Raw genomic sequence first — 17490 nt, forward strand, 5'->3', positions numbered from 1 at the left:
GAACAATTACTTTGATTATAGAGTCAGTTTATGGAGTATAATTGTAGCTCACAGGTGAGACTCACAACTATGGATTAGAAGGCTGCAGCAGCGTTCTGGTTATACAGGTTCACCCCTGCAGTATGTCCATGGTATTACTCCTAATAGTAATAGTAGAAGTAGCTTCTAGTAGTGTCTGTGTGTTTACGATAATGTTACATGTTAGAAACAAGCGGAAACAACTGCTCTTTTCCACAAATGAAATTTTATTTCAAGTTAGCTAAACAAGAACATTTCCATACAACCACATTTGGAAAAAATAGTAGCATTTTTAACAGCTATGCATGTTTTAATATTCTTGGCAAAGTTTGGCAGGAGTCTTCACTGGTGTGTCGTCACAGCGCATCGTAACAGAATTGAGCCACCAGAGGGCACTCTTCATGCCCTTGTGAGCCGTGTCCACGTCGAGACCCCACAGCACAGGCTTCTTCTTCATCTTAGCCCCCGATACTGAGATTGTTGAAAAAGAAATGAATGAAAGTAGTTTATTACACGGAGACCACATACGTGCTAAGGTGGTGAAAAATATGTAGGCCAATGCAAAGCGATTGCATCCGACCAATGTAATGGCCAATAGAGTAGACATCTGTACCATCAGACACTAGCCTGCGGTGCATTTCTCAAAAGCGCTGTTGTCGCTAACTACGTTAGCAAATTACTTACTTGCAATGTAAATTCCAATTGCAGTTAGCAACGACGATTCCGAGAAACTGACCCCTTGTCTTACCATACTCATACTCGTTCTAGTTTTGTTTGTAAACTGACTTTAGTGTATACGGATGGGGATGTCAGGCTAATGAGACATTGCGATTCACATTACAAACCTCTGCACGACCTCTCGTAGTAGATGAACCCAGCCACCATCATGATGAAGCCCAGTACCAGGGTGGCTACTCCAACGGCGATCTTAGTCTTCTCTGGCTTCGGCATGGAGGGGTCTGTGAAAGCATCACATCATCATTGGTCTGTATACACCTTACCGGACAAACACACTAGGCGGTGACAAGATTAAGCGACAGATAATTGCTGGACTGTGCAGCAAGAGCGATATGAGCAGGGCTTTGAACCGGTTCAAGGAACGAAAACGAAAACCGGGAACTTTTTGTATTTTACAGGGAACAGAAACGAAATCGGAAACTTTATTATTTTTTATGTTCTGGAACGGGAACACTTACTTAAAAGTAATGGTAACCGGTTAATACCGGTTAATACCGTTCCTCAAACTAAAAAAAAAAAGTAATTATTTTCCTGCACACGTTACCATGACGGCTGAGGTTCACGTCCTGTGTGACATCAGACATTCTCTGACTGATTGGAGAGAGAGCAGTGGATTACAAAATCTCCACTCCACATCAGATAAACCACTGTCATACATAAGGGCAGAGTTTCCATTGCATCATTGTAAGACATTGCAGAGAAGCGCGTATAAAGCGCACCGAGAATGTTCTACGCAATTGGGCGTCCATCCCCGCTTCAAATAGGCTATGCACAAACTCACAATGTCCATCATAGTGCTCCCCGTGACCCAAGTCAGCGTGGAGCACGCATTTTCATCATTGAGGTTTATTCTGCGCTTCTCCACTTAAGTCGTCCCTGAATGACAAAATTCTGGAGGATATTCTTTTCATCCGCTTGAATAAACAGTTTGGAATGTAGGCTGACTCATTTGCATTTCCGCCTTTCTTGGTCAGTTAGGCCTATGGGGAGTAATCAGCTGACAGGAACGAAATTAACCGTTCCGGGAACAATATTTTTTGGTTCTAACCGGTTCGGGAACGTCAATTTATTGGTGGAACTCATAACCGGAAACGTTATAATTCCGTTTCTGTTCGGAATGGAACGCTTGGAAAAAAATAACGGTTCAAAGCCCTGGATACGAGCGATAGAAGCATCAGAGTATGCCCATTAAAACCTGAATGCAAGCATTCCGACATTTCCATTGGCTGTGGCAGCTGTCGTCGAACCTCATCATAGCCAATTTGCATAATATTCACTGAAGTCCAAACAGTTGCTGAGAGACAGAGAGAGACAGAGAGAGAGACAGAGGGATCAGACAGACAAACAGACAGACAGAAAGACAGACAGAGACAGCCTCACCCCACTGAAGCACAAGAGGCTCCTTGAGGCTGCTGTGCTCCACCATACAGGAGATCTTCTCTCCAGCTTTGGGGATGAACTCCAGGTGGGAGTGGATCTGGTAGTACCAGTCTCCATCAGCCAGCTCCTCACTGGATATCACGTCACCAGTCACCTCCTTGCCATCTCTGTACCAGGTCAGCTTGATCATCTTGGGGTAGAAGTCATAGGCGCTGCATACCAGTATGGCAGGCTGGCCACCAATGGACGCTTTCCCCAGTCTCAACTTCACCACTGGTGGCGCTGCAAGACAGAAATATCAGAATGGTACATACACACATACATACACACATACATACATACATACATACATACATACATACATACATACATACATACATACATACATACATACATACATACATGCATACATACATACATACATACATACATACATACATACATACATACATACATACATACATACATACATACATAGGGCCTACATAAAATTCAATTACTGGCTTTTTCATATAAAAAACTTAATTATAGGGCTTATAGTGTGTGTATACATAATAACGTACATAGCTTATAGTGTGTGTATACATAATAGTAATAATAATGATGATGATGATGATGAAGATGACAATGATAATAATAATAATAACATAATGTAGTCCCATAATGCACGCCGTTCCACCACTGGAACGCTGTAACAGTCATTGAAAAGTTAACTATCATAGTACAACACAGCTATGACATAGCCTAATACAGGTGTTTCAGTAATGCACTACAACTTGTTTGTTGCCATTCCGGTAACAGCAAATTTATAACGCTATGTCTTAACGGGTTACAAACAATGTTAAAGGATTATAACGCACTACGACTTGTTCTTTGCCATTCCGGTAACAGCAAATTTATAACGCTATGTTAAAAACAATGTTAAAGGATTATCATCTATTATCAATATTATGTACATTCACTTGACTTACCTGTCTGTGTCAGTACGTTATCAATGTCATTCTGGGCATTGGGCCGGCAGTATCTCTCCTTCACTGCCCTCATCTGAGCCAGCATTGCTGTATTATTATTAAATCTTTCTGCATTATACACTCCAAACTCAGTGTATCCCACAAACTTCCCCACTGTGCTGTTGAACACTATGTAAACAGCCTTGTTGAACCAGTATGACCTAACATACTCCAGGTCACTCATCTCCGGTGAGCTGAATAGGCATCGATCTGTGACAGAGGCGTAATAACCATCACATCCATCTGCAAACAAAAATAACCCTGTTAGAATGCCTCAACTAAACACTTACACTAACCCTTACAGCATATCAGTCTCTTTATCAATATGTAGGCCTATACAGTATTTGCTGAGACAGACCTGGGCAAACTTGGGCCTGGGTCCCACATGCAGCCTACTGAGCCATTTCATCTGGCCCACAGGGACAAGAATTTCAAATGTAATGACACAAGTTGACAGCAACATCTGGCCATTAGGTCAATATTCTAAACCCAATGTGGCCCTTGGGCAAAATAATTCCCCACCTCTGTGCTAGAAGCATGTCATTAAGTATCGCTAGCACAACTGCACATATTCAACACAGACAACTACACAAAACCACACACATTCAAATACAATCATATGCTCAAAAGTAAACATCTTGACATACCGAGTAAGTTCCCATATACTACATGTGTGGACTTAACTGACTTTAAAATACACAGAAGTTGACGACTTACCAACCCCTCCTGACAGAGAGGAGACGAGAATGATGATGAGCAGACAAATGAAATGTTGTGATGTGGCCATCTTGCCATGCTCTGAGCACGCTCTGAGAGTCACACTCAGACAAACAGAGGATTGAAGGAAATAAATCTGTGGAATGGACCAATCCGTGTTCAGCACACATGCAATCAGCAGTTGCTATGCAGAACTCGATTTGACTACAATAGAGTGGGAAGTTACTTTGATTAATAAGTTCACTATGCATCTATGAGCAATCCTATCAAAGTAGAAAGCTCTATGTGTTGTTTTTGACATTAGTAGACAGTATTAAGCCAGTGGTATATTTCTAGCTTTTTGGGTGCAGGCTTTCCAATATATTTACTATGTCCAACAGCCATGACAGCCTTGGGTCTGCCCACGACAACTAGTACTTGCACAGACAGCGTTTTAGCGCATCATTGCATTTGGTCATTGTGTGATACCAGTGAATTTGAACGTTGAGTGGAACTGTTGAATAGTTTGTCCTGTCTTGCCTATCTGGGTAAATGTGTATTCTTTGTCTTAAATCTTTGTTTTTATCATAAAGGCAATACAACCTGCCTGGTGTTTACCTTACTTACTGACAAAAAGGTTCTAACTAACTAACTATAAAATGGAGACCCATTTTTGGGCACTGAAAGGATGACGCCCATGAGAAGAGAATGCTACTGCACATATGACAGTGTCAACCACCAGGATTGCCACCTTTGGCTGAGCAAAAAACCCTGGACATTTCAATAATAAAAATATAATTTTGCTTGTAAGCAATGGCTCCCTTCATTCAATGTCCAAACTATATCTTGTCCCTTGGACAGACCATTACAAACCATGACCATCAGGCAAAACTGGCATAAGTGGCAACACTAATGCAGTGTCACCCAAGTAGTCAATCTTAAGTGACACGGGTCATATGCCTTTGGCTCTTTTTTGCCCTTTTTAGATGCGTCCTATAGCATCTCTATAAGAGGGTATGTTCGTCCGTCGGTCTATCGCTCTGTCTGTCTGTCCGTCCGTCCGTCTGAAACGTATTCTTTAAATCGGCCAACACACGATCTTCGCCACCATCAGACACATCTTTGTCCACCTGTCGGACTTCTTTGTACAGCATTATAGTGCACTAGTGCCAAAAATCATTAGGCTATGCAGAGTTATAAAAGTATTTGGTTATATATTGGGTAGGCCTATATAAATTCAGGGAAGAATGGTGTGACACATTTTATCTGATTGGCTTAAGTTAAGTAGCCTACTATCTTATCTGATCAGATGTATTGCTCTGACACCCTGTTGTTAAACAACAGCTGACATGGGAAGGCCTATTCTGGCTGAGAAACGAAAGAGGAACTTCATGGTGGCAGTGCAGCAGGTCGTGCCTTTAAAACTATGGAATATGAGAAATGATCGCGGATTTGAGGAATTGAAATGAGGATCCAAAAGTTATAATAGTATCTGACAAAGAACGGTAGTTTCAAGATGATGAACTAAAAATGACATGACCTTTTTCAGTTAAATAAACAAAATAAACCACATGAATGAACTGGTGATGTTCTGGAGACTTTCCGAAGATGTTCTGCTAAATATAACGTAGCCTACCGGTATTTGTAATACAGTAATAATATTAATAATAATTGTATTTGTATAGCACCATATCATACAAGGCATGCAGCTCAGAGTACTTAGCAAATGGAAAAAACATCAATGTTAAAGATGGAGTTAAAATGAGAAGTAGAAAAGAGAGATAGAAACAAGAAAGAATAGCAAGAAGACGACATAAATAGAGATAGGGTCACATTTGAAAAATCTAGTGTGAGAAATACTATTTTTTGTTGTAGTGTGTAGATACAAGAAAGCCGATAGAGAGGGGACAAAGGGGACAGTTGTCCCAGGGCCCAGGGATACAGCGGGCCCAAAATTGGGTTCTCATTACATTGTTTGTATTAGGTGGGTGGCCCTTTCAGATGACATTGCCCTGTGCCCAGTCAAAGCTGTCAGCGGCTTTGTGTTGGTATAATGTGTTGTTGAATGTGTTGTTCAAGTTCCTGTTTCAGTTTACTGGAAAGACATTAGGCTCTTCATAATACACTATATTACCAAAAATATTCACATACCTGCCTTGGCTTACGTGTAGATGGTCATATGATCTCTGTAGTATAACACCTACTCTTCCCCCATGATGTATCTCTAACCCTAACTTGAATGTATGTATTCAATTGTGTCAGTTGTGCACTTTTGCTTTAAAGGAAAAGTAGGCCTATGTTCCCGCGTAGACATTTGATCATCAATATATTCGCTTTCTATAATGACGAACAGTTTGTACAAGGCTTTAGGTTTCTAATGACTGATAATGTTCTCATTCATATTGTTTCTTTAAGCATTGATATCATGCCCGATCGATCAATGAATCAGTCAATGAATCAATAAATCAGTCAGTCGGCCTTGCCCTTGGATGGGAAATGTAATACATATTCAATACATTTCATAGAAGTTCACAAAATTCTGCTAGCAAGGTTTTGCCTGATGGTTATGGTTTGTAATGGTCTGTCCAAGGGACAGAATATAGTTTGGACATTGAATGAAGGGAGCCATTGCTTACAAGCAAAATTACATTTTTATTATTGAAATGTCCAGGGTTTTTTGGTCAGTCAAAGGTGGCAATCCTAATAATATATTGACTGGTGGTTGACACTGTCATATGTGCAGTAGCATTCTCTTCTCATGGGCGTCATCCTTTCAGTGCCCAAAAATGGGTCTCAATTTCATAGTTAGTTAGTTAGAAACTTTATTGTCCTCAATGGGGATTTTTTTGTCAGTATGTAAGGTAAACACCAGGCAGGTTGTATTGCCTTTATGATAAAAATAAAGATTTAACAAAGATTTAAAAGTCCCATTGAAAGGCAATAGGCTACTTGTATTTTTTTAATGTAGTCCACAAAATGTATTATTTTGAATTTTAACATTTCAGACACAAGTGCAATTCAATGTGCTTCACATAAAAAAAGAATAAAAGTAACAAAACGTATTAAAAATGCTGCTATATGAAAGCAACGGATAACAGCTTTGTCTTGAGTCTAGATTTAAAAATGTCAATGGTGGGTGCATTCATACAACTTCTGGAAACTGGTTCCAGGGCTTAGCATAGTAGCTAAAGGTTGATTATTTGCTATCATTTAATGTCAGGACCACATGTTCAAAACATCTGACTGTAAATGATTCACCATTTTATAGCAGTGCATTTCAGACTATGACTTTCTATTACAATAAATGTTAATTGTCCAGGTCAGAGAGAGACATAGAGGTGGGAGACAGGCAGCTGTTGGGGTGGGCTCCAAGGGACACTCCTAGAGAGAACTCGCTGGGCTGCCGAGTGGCAAAACTGAAACTAAAATGAAGATGAAGATGAAGATGAGGATGAAGATGAAGACGAAGATGGTTTCAGTGGCCATGACGTCCCTTGATGAAGAAGACCACTCCAATGGCTACCTCCAGCACTCCCAGAGTCACACCCACTCCACAGATCACTGACGGAAAAACACTGGCCCTCGCCACCTCAACATCTGTAGAGGAGGCAGGCAGACAGGCAGGCGGACAGACAGACAGACAGACAGACAGACAGACAGACAGACAGACAGACAGACAGACAGACAGACAGACAGACAGGCAGATCAGCAGACAGACAGACAGACAGACCATGAGTCAGGTGTATGTATTGTGGCTTGAGGAAATCAACACGGTCATGTCCACGCATGCACACACACCCACCCACCCACACACACACACACACACACACACACACACACACACACACACACACACACACACACACACACACACACACACACACACACACACACAATAGCAGTACGTATTGAAACACACATATAAACAACTTCTGCAGCCTTCAATTTGTTAAAGAGGTTAAAGGACCCTTTCCCAAACAAACCAAGCTCACTAGCACTAGTTTAATTATTATCTTTGCTGTAACATTTTACCGAACTCTCTCATCAGTGGCCTGTCCAGTGCCGAGTGCTCCACAGTGCAGGTGTAGATGTCCCCTTTCTCTGGAGTGAACTGCAGGGTGGAGAACTGGCTGTAGGTGCCATCGTTGACGTTCATGCGTAGCTGGCTGGTGCTCACCCCTGCCGTGACGGGCTTGTCGTTCCTGGTCCAGGTCACGTTGATGTGTGGAGGGTAGAAGCCCTGGATGAGGCAGATGAGGGTGTTGGCAGTGCCCAGCTGCACGTCATCTCTGGGGTAGATGGAGCTCATCGGGGGAGCTGAGGAGGGGAGTGTGTGAGGAGTGGAGGTAACAGCACAGCGACAAGACCAGGGGTGCATTTATCAAAAGCGTAGTTGCTAACTACCGGTAGCTACTTTATTGGTTGCAATGTAATTTCCATTGGCTACTACCCAAGTTGCTAACTGCTAACAACTATGCTTTCGAGAAATTCACCCCAGTGATGAATTAACGCCAAAAAGAGTAGATTTTGTTGATTGATTGATTAATTGATTTTGGTGGGGATCCAGCAATTGTCAGCGTTAATATAACCACTTTAAAAATCAATGTGATGTACAGTGATCTCAACTGAATTTAAAAACAGAATTGTTAAGAATAGGCTTGCCAAGTGGTCAAAAACTGTCAAAACACTCCAATGTTATAAGAAATCAGTGCTACACTCTGGATTCAGAAACAGAACTGTTAACCGTTTGCTTTAATGGCTCCTTGTCAGTAATGTTGATACTCAAAAGTTTGGTGTGGTTGTACTGTGTCTGCTGTGCTATCATAACATTTATGACTAACTTATAAACATTTGTATATGTGTTATTGAAAATTAGATAATTATTTTCAAAGTGTTCATGAAAGATTGTAGCCTCTTACTGCAGCAGGGGTCGCCGGCGACCCTATTCACTTGCTGAAAATGCTTAATTACATCATAACAACATTGCTATGACATTACAGAGAGCCATAGTGCTGCGCTAAGGGATCCATTAATCTGAATACTTACCCGACCTCTCTGTTGAGGAGACCTTAACATGTTTACACAAAGCTGTGATGCATAATGAGGCATGATAATGTTTTTTGCTGCTGTCAGTTTTACAGTAACTCACCTTGTGGCACAGGTGGATATTTGTAAGCCTTTATGGCAACGTCCAGGTTCGCTTTACAGACTTGCTGCTGTGCAACTGCAGACTCATACGTGCCCTCCGAATATGTAAAAGGGTCAGCAAACTCGGGCAGGGTCATCACGTATTTCTTCGCCTGCCAGTCTGCATGTGCCATCTCCTCCCCATCTAGTCCCTTCATGTCCTCTCCATCGCAGCTTGAACACCCAGCCACAGCCAGGTCCACATGCACCACTGAAACACCAGCACCAAAGGCATCAGTAACAGTTTTACCAAAATCATATTATTTTACACACAACCAGGACTGCTGTAAGCTTTGGCCGGGCCCAGGACAAGGACGTTTGAAAGCCCCCCCCCCAGTCAAATACTTACAATGTAAAGAGGACCCAATCCTGCCCCCCTCTCTCTCTGGGCCTGGGGGACAAATGTCCCCATTGCCACCAGCTTGGAGGCCTTGGAGGCTGTAATATTTGAACAGGCCCAATAACATATCATCACATGGACCACTGACACAACACCATCAAACACAGCAGTAGCAGCTTAACCAAAAATCATGTTATTATTATTTTTGTTATGATTATGAGTATGGCTATGATGATGATGATGATGATGATGATTATTATTATTATTGTATTATTGTTGTCTCTTGTTCTAAGGTCCCCATCCATTTATGTCCTCTTTATCGCCACCTGCACCATCCACAGCCAGGTCCACATCGACCACTGATGCACCATCAGCATTATCAGCAGAGAAAAGTCTACATGAGTTTTTCCAAAATCTATTATTCTTATACAGTCTCTTTTATAAAGGTCCTGGCCACATCCTGATCCCTGTCACAGACTGAGCACCAGCACCACCACCAATAAGGCATATTTTCTGAAAGACAGATGGTTACAGGTAATATAAATGATATTTGAAATAATTAATAATAACTAAATAACCATAGCCCTTTGTTTGTAAATGCAAATTACTTGGTAATAAATAGTCTCTATGGTATTCTGTATTTGTGGTCTTTGTTAGACCAAACACAGAAGAACTTAATCTAATGCTTCAGGCTTCACAGGAATATCTGACAGACAGAAGGAGCAGATATAAGGTAAAAACCATGTACTCACGTTTAGTCTCTGTACATATGATCCCAGTGAGTACTAGTAATATTTGTGTTAAAGCCATCTTCATAGATGTGGACGGGAGCTCAGTGTTGAACGGAGTGTGAGGTAGTTCAGTCTTTCAGACCACACACAGGCAGACTCGAGAGACAGAGTCGTCCAACAGCCAATGAGATAATGATTTCTTGTAGACCATCATGTGTCGCTAGGTGAATAATCCTATCAAACTTCAGTGATCTTCAGGTCCTCCCCTTCCTGGTATGTTTTTGAGTCAACCCGTTTTCATGAAAGTTTTCAGTGTGCCTAAAGGATAAGACAATGCATAAAGTGGCCCAGAGAAAAAACACTGTTAGGCCTCCAAAAAGGAGAATGGGTCTTTTTTATTTGATCAATTTACTTCTTTCCTGGCCCTAGTGCCTTTTAACCTGTTGACTAATAAAGGTATGCTACCTGTGCCAGGCATGTGAAAGGGGTGCAGGTGAGAGAATTCAGTCTGTTCAGGCCTTTGGGACTTGTGGCCTTCTGGGACACGTGATAAGGACCTGATTTTGCTTTCACTTCACTGCACTACTCTGTAACATTGTCAGACAGTACGTTGTATTCCCCAACAGTACTGTGAATTTGAAAAGTTTTGTAGAAAAGTTTACTTACTAGTAAATAATAGATTGTGATTTAGTAGATATTAATGAAAAGATCCAATCTGACAATAGGCAGCAAAGTTTCAAGGAGGACTATAGTTGCAATACCTTCTCTGGCCACAATCCTACACAGTGCAAGTTCAAAGAAATCACTGTGCTAAATCAATAACATGCCGTATGCTGCATACACACCACTCCATCTGGCAGAACTTTATCCTGGATTGCTGATAATGTTGATTTTGAATTTGGGCCCGAGCACCAAAAGTTGTTCCCCACCAAAAGGCCCCATTGTAGGCTACATAACTGGTCTCTTGCTTCTTACTGTTGTGCTATGTATCTTGTCAATTACTGAAATAATGTTATGGCCTTTATTTGTGAAGGCCTATGCTTCAGTGTCACTTAAAAATCAACATGTAGGCTAACTGTGTTTTGTAGATGGAGGATCATATGGTGGTGGCAGCTTTATGCATGTGGGTCTGAGATATACAATCAGACATGCACACCGCCAAGTTTCACACTTTCCACAGGTGAAGTTACGCAGGTATCATAGTGTAGGCAGAATAAGGTAGCACATACATCAGGCAGAAAAACAAGAATAGGATGAAAGTTTGCCATTAGTCTAATACATTTGAAATTGGAATTTCTACGGAGTACCTTAAAAAAAAAAAAAATATATATATATATAGCCGAAAAAAACATTACCATTTTGGTAACACCAGCTTTATAATGTGGGATCTGCACCATAAAAAAAACATTTGTAGAACTACACCATTATGGCAAACAATTGAGATTAGACTGACCTCTATTGACCATAGTGTATATGACAGGGTAGGGATGTCATTGCTCTCTTCAGAGCAACCACACATTGCTAACACAGGCAAGTCTGTGTCTGCCAGTTATAGGCTGCTGCTGCTGCTGCTGCTGCTTCATGCCTGTTACTTGAATGACTGTACTGGAAACCAGTTACCAACCCAAAGGTAAACATCTTAGCTTTCATTCAAACTGGGTTATTATCTCTATGCGCCAATACTACTACCACTTTAGAATGTCATAGGACAATGTAAATCTTGCACATTACAAATTGCTTGCACATAAAAAATGTTTTAACTAGGGGTGGGCATAGATTATTTTTTTAATCTAGATTAATCTCACTGTAATTATGAAATTAATCTAGATTAATCTAGATTAATCTATATCAAAATGGCTCATTCAGAATAGGCACGCTAGCGAAATAATGCCGAAAAAAACCTTGGGGTTTCTTAAGAAAGATGGCACATTAGATCAGAGCTCATATTTTTTTCCAAATGCATCTCATCTTCAAAAAATGGTCATGTTGATACTTGGTGATGAAAAAAATCACTGCAATATTTGTAAAGTGTGTCAAATATGTTAGGAAGCATTTACAGTTATAAGATACTGAAATTTCAGAATGAACAGCGCTATAAGTTGTATAGGCGAATAGGCCCTACAGATAAATCTATCAAACAATTAGGCTATTTAAACAAAATGACCTCAACAATTCAGCATTTCTAATGGGCAGAGAGAGAGAGAGAGAGAGAGAGAGAGAGAGAGAGAGAGAGAGAGAGAGAGAGAGAGAGAGAGAGAGAGAATCTGCCACTGACTGTTAAAAAGAGCAGCCGCTCCTTTAAGAGAGGGAGGAGCTCTGCGCACAGCAGCCCACAGCTCCAGGCTGGATTTCTAGAACCTACAGCACTGGCCTTTTAGCCTGGTTCCTACCAGACCTCCGTGTGTGTGCTCTGGAGCCCCCTGGTGGCACTCCAAACACACACATCGGTCTGGGAGCATGTGGCAGGATTCAATTTCTGGACTCAAAAAATAATGCCGAGCATTTATCACTTCAATATCACTGGCAGCTCACATTGAGGAGTCACAGGTCATATTATAGACCATATTGACGCTTTAGAGATCAACAGAAAAGAATTTGTTGATATTGAAGCAATAAATGCTGCGATTTTTTTTTTGACTGTAGAAATGGAATTCTGCTACATGCTCCCAGACCTAGTAGTGGAGCTCACAAAGCTGTGCGGAACTACAGGTCGGGCAAGAGCCAGGCAACTGGCCTTTGGGGATTTGGCCTAAACCCGACAGTTGTTCTCAGAGTAAGAATTCTCGAGGAGTAACAACTTGAAATTAATTCAGTTTGAAAAAACAAATCAAGCGCGGCAACCGCAAGGTTTATTATTACCGTCTGTTGTATCTCGCAAATGCGTGATCGCAACACAATTACACAAACATTCAGCGAGAGTATATTGGCAGTTTCAGTTTGACAATCTTCAAAATGCATAGGCCTATCACACGGAATGTTTTGCAATTATGGCACAGGCAAGATTTCTGGAAGTTGTTTATGTGTTCCATGCAATGTTTATGTGTTCCATGCAATGCGTGAGGAAATGTAGGCCTAGGCTATGTCGGGCTGATAGGCTACTCACACAATGTCTCCCTATGCTTCACCTCAAACAATAACGTCTCTTTAGTCTACCATTTATGAAAAAACACTCAAACAACACCTACCACGGCAGAGAGATTAATGTTTTCAGCATGCAAACCCTGTTCATATTTAGATCTGCTGATAGCAACAGGTGGAGAGGAGAAGCGACTGGAGCGCAGTCTGAAAGCGTGTCAATCAAGCGCTATGGTGACGTGCATACCCAAACTCCAAACCCATATTTTGAGTATAGATTAACGTGCGATATTTTCTTTATCGCGCGATAAGAGTCTCACATTGTCGCAGCACGTTAACGCCGATAACGGCCCACCACTAGTTTTAACCATGTTATGAAAAGCTTGTAATTGGTGGAAAGTAAGTTTCATCCTTTACGTAAATTGTTGCATTTAAAGTATTTGGCGGTTTGTATCTCCACATCTAAAGGGTGCAAATAGTCTGAGCAGGCGAAGGTTGCTATGTGTTTTTTCTCTATATTATTTTGCTATGTTACCTGACGGTCAACCAGCATACATCGCATAGCTTTATCTAAAGTAAAAGATAGAAAATGAGAAGTAATCATGCAACAGTTGCTTTGCTTCATTTCCTCTCTCTCTCTCTCTCTCTCTCTCTCTCTCTGAAGTCATGGGTAAGCGGTTAGGGCGTCAGACTTGCATCCCAGAGGTTGCCGGTTCGACTCCCGACCCGCCAGGTTGGTGGGGGGAGTAATCAACCAGTGCTCTCCCCCATCCTCCTCCATGACTGAGGTACCCTGAGCATGGTACCGGCCCACCGCACTGCTCCCCATGGGGCGCCACTGAGGGCTGCCCCCTTGCACGGGTGAGGCATAAATGCAATTTCGTTGTGTGCAGTGTTCACTTGTGTGCTGTGGAGTGCTGTGTCACAATGACAATGGGAGTTGGAGTTTCCCAATGGGCTTTCTCTTTCTTTCTCTCTCTCTCTCTCTCTCTCTCTCTCTCTGTCTCTAATGTTGCCTTTCATTTCGTTTTTGAAACCCAGATTTCTTCTTTGTCATCGTTAGGGGCCTATCCTACAACAGCTACAAACTTTAATTCAAACTGATCATTCGAAGGTGGACTTAACCATTTCAGTCGTTATTACTGAGCGTGCCTGGCATAGGCCTATTGGCTAAGATATATTGTGTTCAATAAAGGTTAGGACAAAAAACAATCAACTGATTTATTTCCCCATATTATCAAAGAATGATTATAATGTGTGTGTTTTTTTAATCGGGACTCCTCTCACTTTTGACTGTATTCATCCTGTGTAGCCTTGAGTTAAGTGTAATGGTTAACCATCTAAAGCAAATTTGTTTATCTTGGTCTCTTCAGACCACACGGCATGGTTCCAGTCAGGGGTGCTGACAGGGGCGGACAAAGGGGACAGTTGTCCCGAGGCCCAGGGAGAGAGGGGGGCCAGAATTGGGTCCTCATTACATTATATGTATTGGGCTGTAGGGGCCCTTTCATATGACTTTGTCCTGGGCCCGACCAAAGCTGTCAGCGGCCCTGGTTCCAGTGATCCATATCCTTGGTCTGTTCATCTCTCTTGAGACCAAGATAAACAAATTTGCTTTAGATAGTGTCAAGCATGTGTGGTGCTAAACAAGTGATGTTTACAAAAAAGTTTATCCTCTCAATAGTCAAGCATGGTCGTGGGACTGACATGGTTTAGGAATGCATGAATGCTGTCAACATTGGGAATCTGAATTACACCTAAAAGAAACATGCATATCAACATGCACTGTGACTACTGAAGCAGATCATACTACTCTCCATAGGATTGCATTCAAATCTCACACCAATCTATCTACGCCAGGTGCAGACTCAAAATGTAAAAGTTCAATGTGAAGAAAAGTTGAAACGCACACCGATGTAAAAAGACCCAAACACCTTGCACAGGTTACTGAAGAGCCAGACTGACATGATACATGAAATGAATTTGAATGGAATCGATCCATTCAGAAAACTGAGGGCTATGGGACCAAACATTGTTGTTAGGGTTAAAATTGTTTCTGCATTTGCCTGGCCAATGGTATGACCAATGTAATGACACCTTTTACTTTTTCTTTTCCCAAAGATTGAAATATTTTTTTCCAATTTTGTGCTTTTTCCACTTACATGTACAGAGGTGTGAGTGTATTTAGGCACATGTCTACGTTCAAGTACAAGTTCATAAATCCAACACTTGGCGCAGGAATAATCACACACACTGTTTACATACAGATCTGGGCTTAACCCTCCTGTTACCCTCAAATTTTGAAACATCCGTGATCCTTGGGGTCAATTTGACCCCAACCACTTAAATGTCTACAAAATCAGTAGAAAACAACACTTTGGCACATATTTATCTCTCAGATATGTATTATTGATCTGTTGGTGACATAAAAAGTCCTTTAAATATATCCTAGCACCCCCACACATAGCCCACACACCAAAAAAACTGAATCCATGACTAGGCGAAATTTTGAGAAAATGGCAATAAAATGTCATTAATTGGTCTAAAAACAGATGGACACATATTATTGAAATTTTAGTGGCTCCATATACTCCCTAAATATGTATTTCTATTACTTATAACATTTGAAAAGAAAAAACAAATTTGATTATCAAGGATAGTATCTGTCTACTACCATATGGGTCAATTTCACCATAACATAAATATACATAGGCCTATTCCCTAACATTCAGAAGGTTTTTTAAGTCCAACATTCTTGAATCTTTATATGTTTGAATGTGTATTTATAACACAAGTATAATAGTTAGGTAAGAACATGGATTGCCAACCAAATGAGTTTTGGGAACGTCATAGAAAATCATTATCATTATTTCTGCGCTTCAATTAGTGTGCATATGAGGAAGAACTGGTTTGCATGTGCTCCTTGTAGACACATTACATGTTCATGGTAGTGGGGTAAGGTTTGAAGGAACAGGGCTAGCAACTTGTATTCTATGTTTACTTCAATTCACTATTCATGCCCACTGGAGAACTTGGTATGGACGTCAATGTGTACGTCCTTCACAAAAGTTACAGCGGTTGCTGTTCCTGAAAGGTCCTGCCTTCTCTATGTCAGGTAGCACCAGTTTATAACCAATGCTACAGACCACCATGTCAATTTGGAACAACATACTGAACAGAGGAGAAGACCTGCACCATTATATCTCTCAACATAGCAACCAACCTTGAGACCGCATCCATCTAAAGAAGTACAATGGCTTGTCACCATCAGAACAGTCCATTTCAGTCTTTGGATCACAATTATAAAGCTTCTCTTCAAATATACCATCACTTATAATTATGTATGCTGGGCACAGAACAGCATGCACAGCAATGCTGACTATATGTGACCCATCTTATGCTAGTGTGTGTGTAGTGGGAGGGTGCAAAAGTAGGCTAGCTCCCAGGGTACAGGGTTGGGGGGGGGGGGAGTTGCTGTGGGGGTGCCATGATGGTGCTGTAGGTACAACAATGTTCAGATGGTGGATTTTGTCAAAATGTCAAAGCTGTAGTAGCCACCACTGTCCAAAATGTTGCCGTGAATTAGTTTTAGGCCTCCCCCATTTGATTAGTATTTTTATTTATCAGGGCCCAAACAAAAGCAAAATGTTCAGAAGACACATGGCTGAATAGCTTATTTTCATGTATTTCACATTATCGTAACAGATTTTAACATTTATTTGCAAAATATGGATGTTCCATTTATGTTTTATACACTTGAAAGCATTGGGGTCAAATTGACCCCAAGGAACACGGGTGTAACCAAAATGTGTACAGCACTTAGGAAAAACATTTTTGTGGAAATTTCACTTTTTTCACATTTACCCCATCTATTTAGGAAAAGTCATCAAAGATGAGGCAGAAGAAATATGTACTTCATGTATTTTCAGGTGTTAAACATTGAATGGGGTCAAATAGACCCCAAGGATAACAGGAGGGTTAAGGCTCCTTAAGTACACAGACAGACTAACAAGGGCAGGTAGCACAAGCAACAAAAAAATAATGAAAGCAGGTGTGCTGAATGATTGAGTGAGGGAGAGTGGGTGTGACAGATGAAGTGTGTGTGATAGAGGGTAGCTTTTGCCGGTCTGAAAGTCTGAAAGCCCCCCCTACCCAAAACTCACAATGTAATGGGGATCAAATTCTGGGCGCTTGTCTCCCTGGCATTGGGAAAATACACCCTGAGTGTGTGTGTGTTTGTGTGTGTGTGTGTGTGTGTGTGTGTGTGTGTGTCTGTGTGCGTGCGTGCGTGTTAGGTCAAGTCAGGGCAGGGCAG

At 41.3% G+C, this 17490-nt stretch overlaps 1 protein-coding gene across 1 annotated transcript; it reads right to left on the bottom strand.

The window, feature by feature from the left end:
• Positions 1-224: 224 nt before the first annotated feature.
• LOC134446207 (SLA class II histocompatibility antigen, DQ haplotype D alpha chain-like) lies at positions 225-10222 on the bottom strand. The gene is made up of 6 exons (XM_063195520.1): positions 10122-10222; positions 8992-9240; positions 7875-8159; positions 2137-2418; positions 864-977; positions 225-495 (listed from the first exon to the last, which is right to left on the bottom strand). The coding sequence occupies exons 1-6, from the start codon at positions 10183-10185 to the stop codon at positions 329-331; spliced, it is 1161 nt and encodes a 386-aa protein (XP_063051590.1). The 5' UTR covers positions 10186-10222; the 3' UTR covers positions 225-328.
• Positions 10223-17490: the final 7268 nt, after the last annotated feature.

The sequence above is a fragment of the Engraulis encrasicolus genome, chromosome 3 (genome assembly GCF_034702125.1).
Source record: "Engraulis encrasicolus isolate BLACKSEA-1 chromosome 3, IST_EnEncr_1.0, whole genome shotgun sequence".
Lineage (NCBI taxonomy): Eukaryota > Metazoa > Chordata > Actinopteri > Clupeiformes > Engraulidae > Engraulis > Engraulis encrasicolus.

Bases quoted from the DNA above. Each gene is read 5' to 3' on its own strand.
- LOC134446207 (XM_063195520.1), bottom strand. From the start codon at position 10,185: ATGAAGATGGCTTTAACACAAATATTACTAGTACTCACTGGGATCATA. The intron at 9,241-10,121 runs GTGAGTACATGG...CTGGTGTTTCAG, and splicing joins CATATGTACAGAGACTAAAC to TGGTGCATGTGGACCTGGCT. The intron at 2,419-7,874 runs GTAAAATGTTAC...TCTGTCTTGCAG, and splicing joins GCCACTGATGAGAGAGTTCG to CGCCACCAGTGGTGAAGTTG.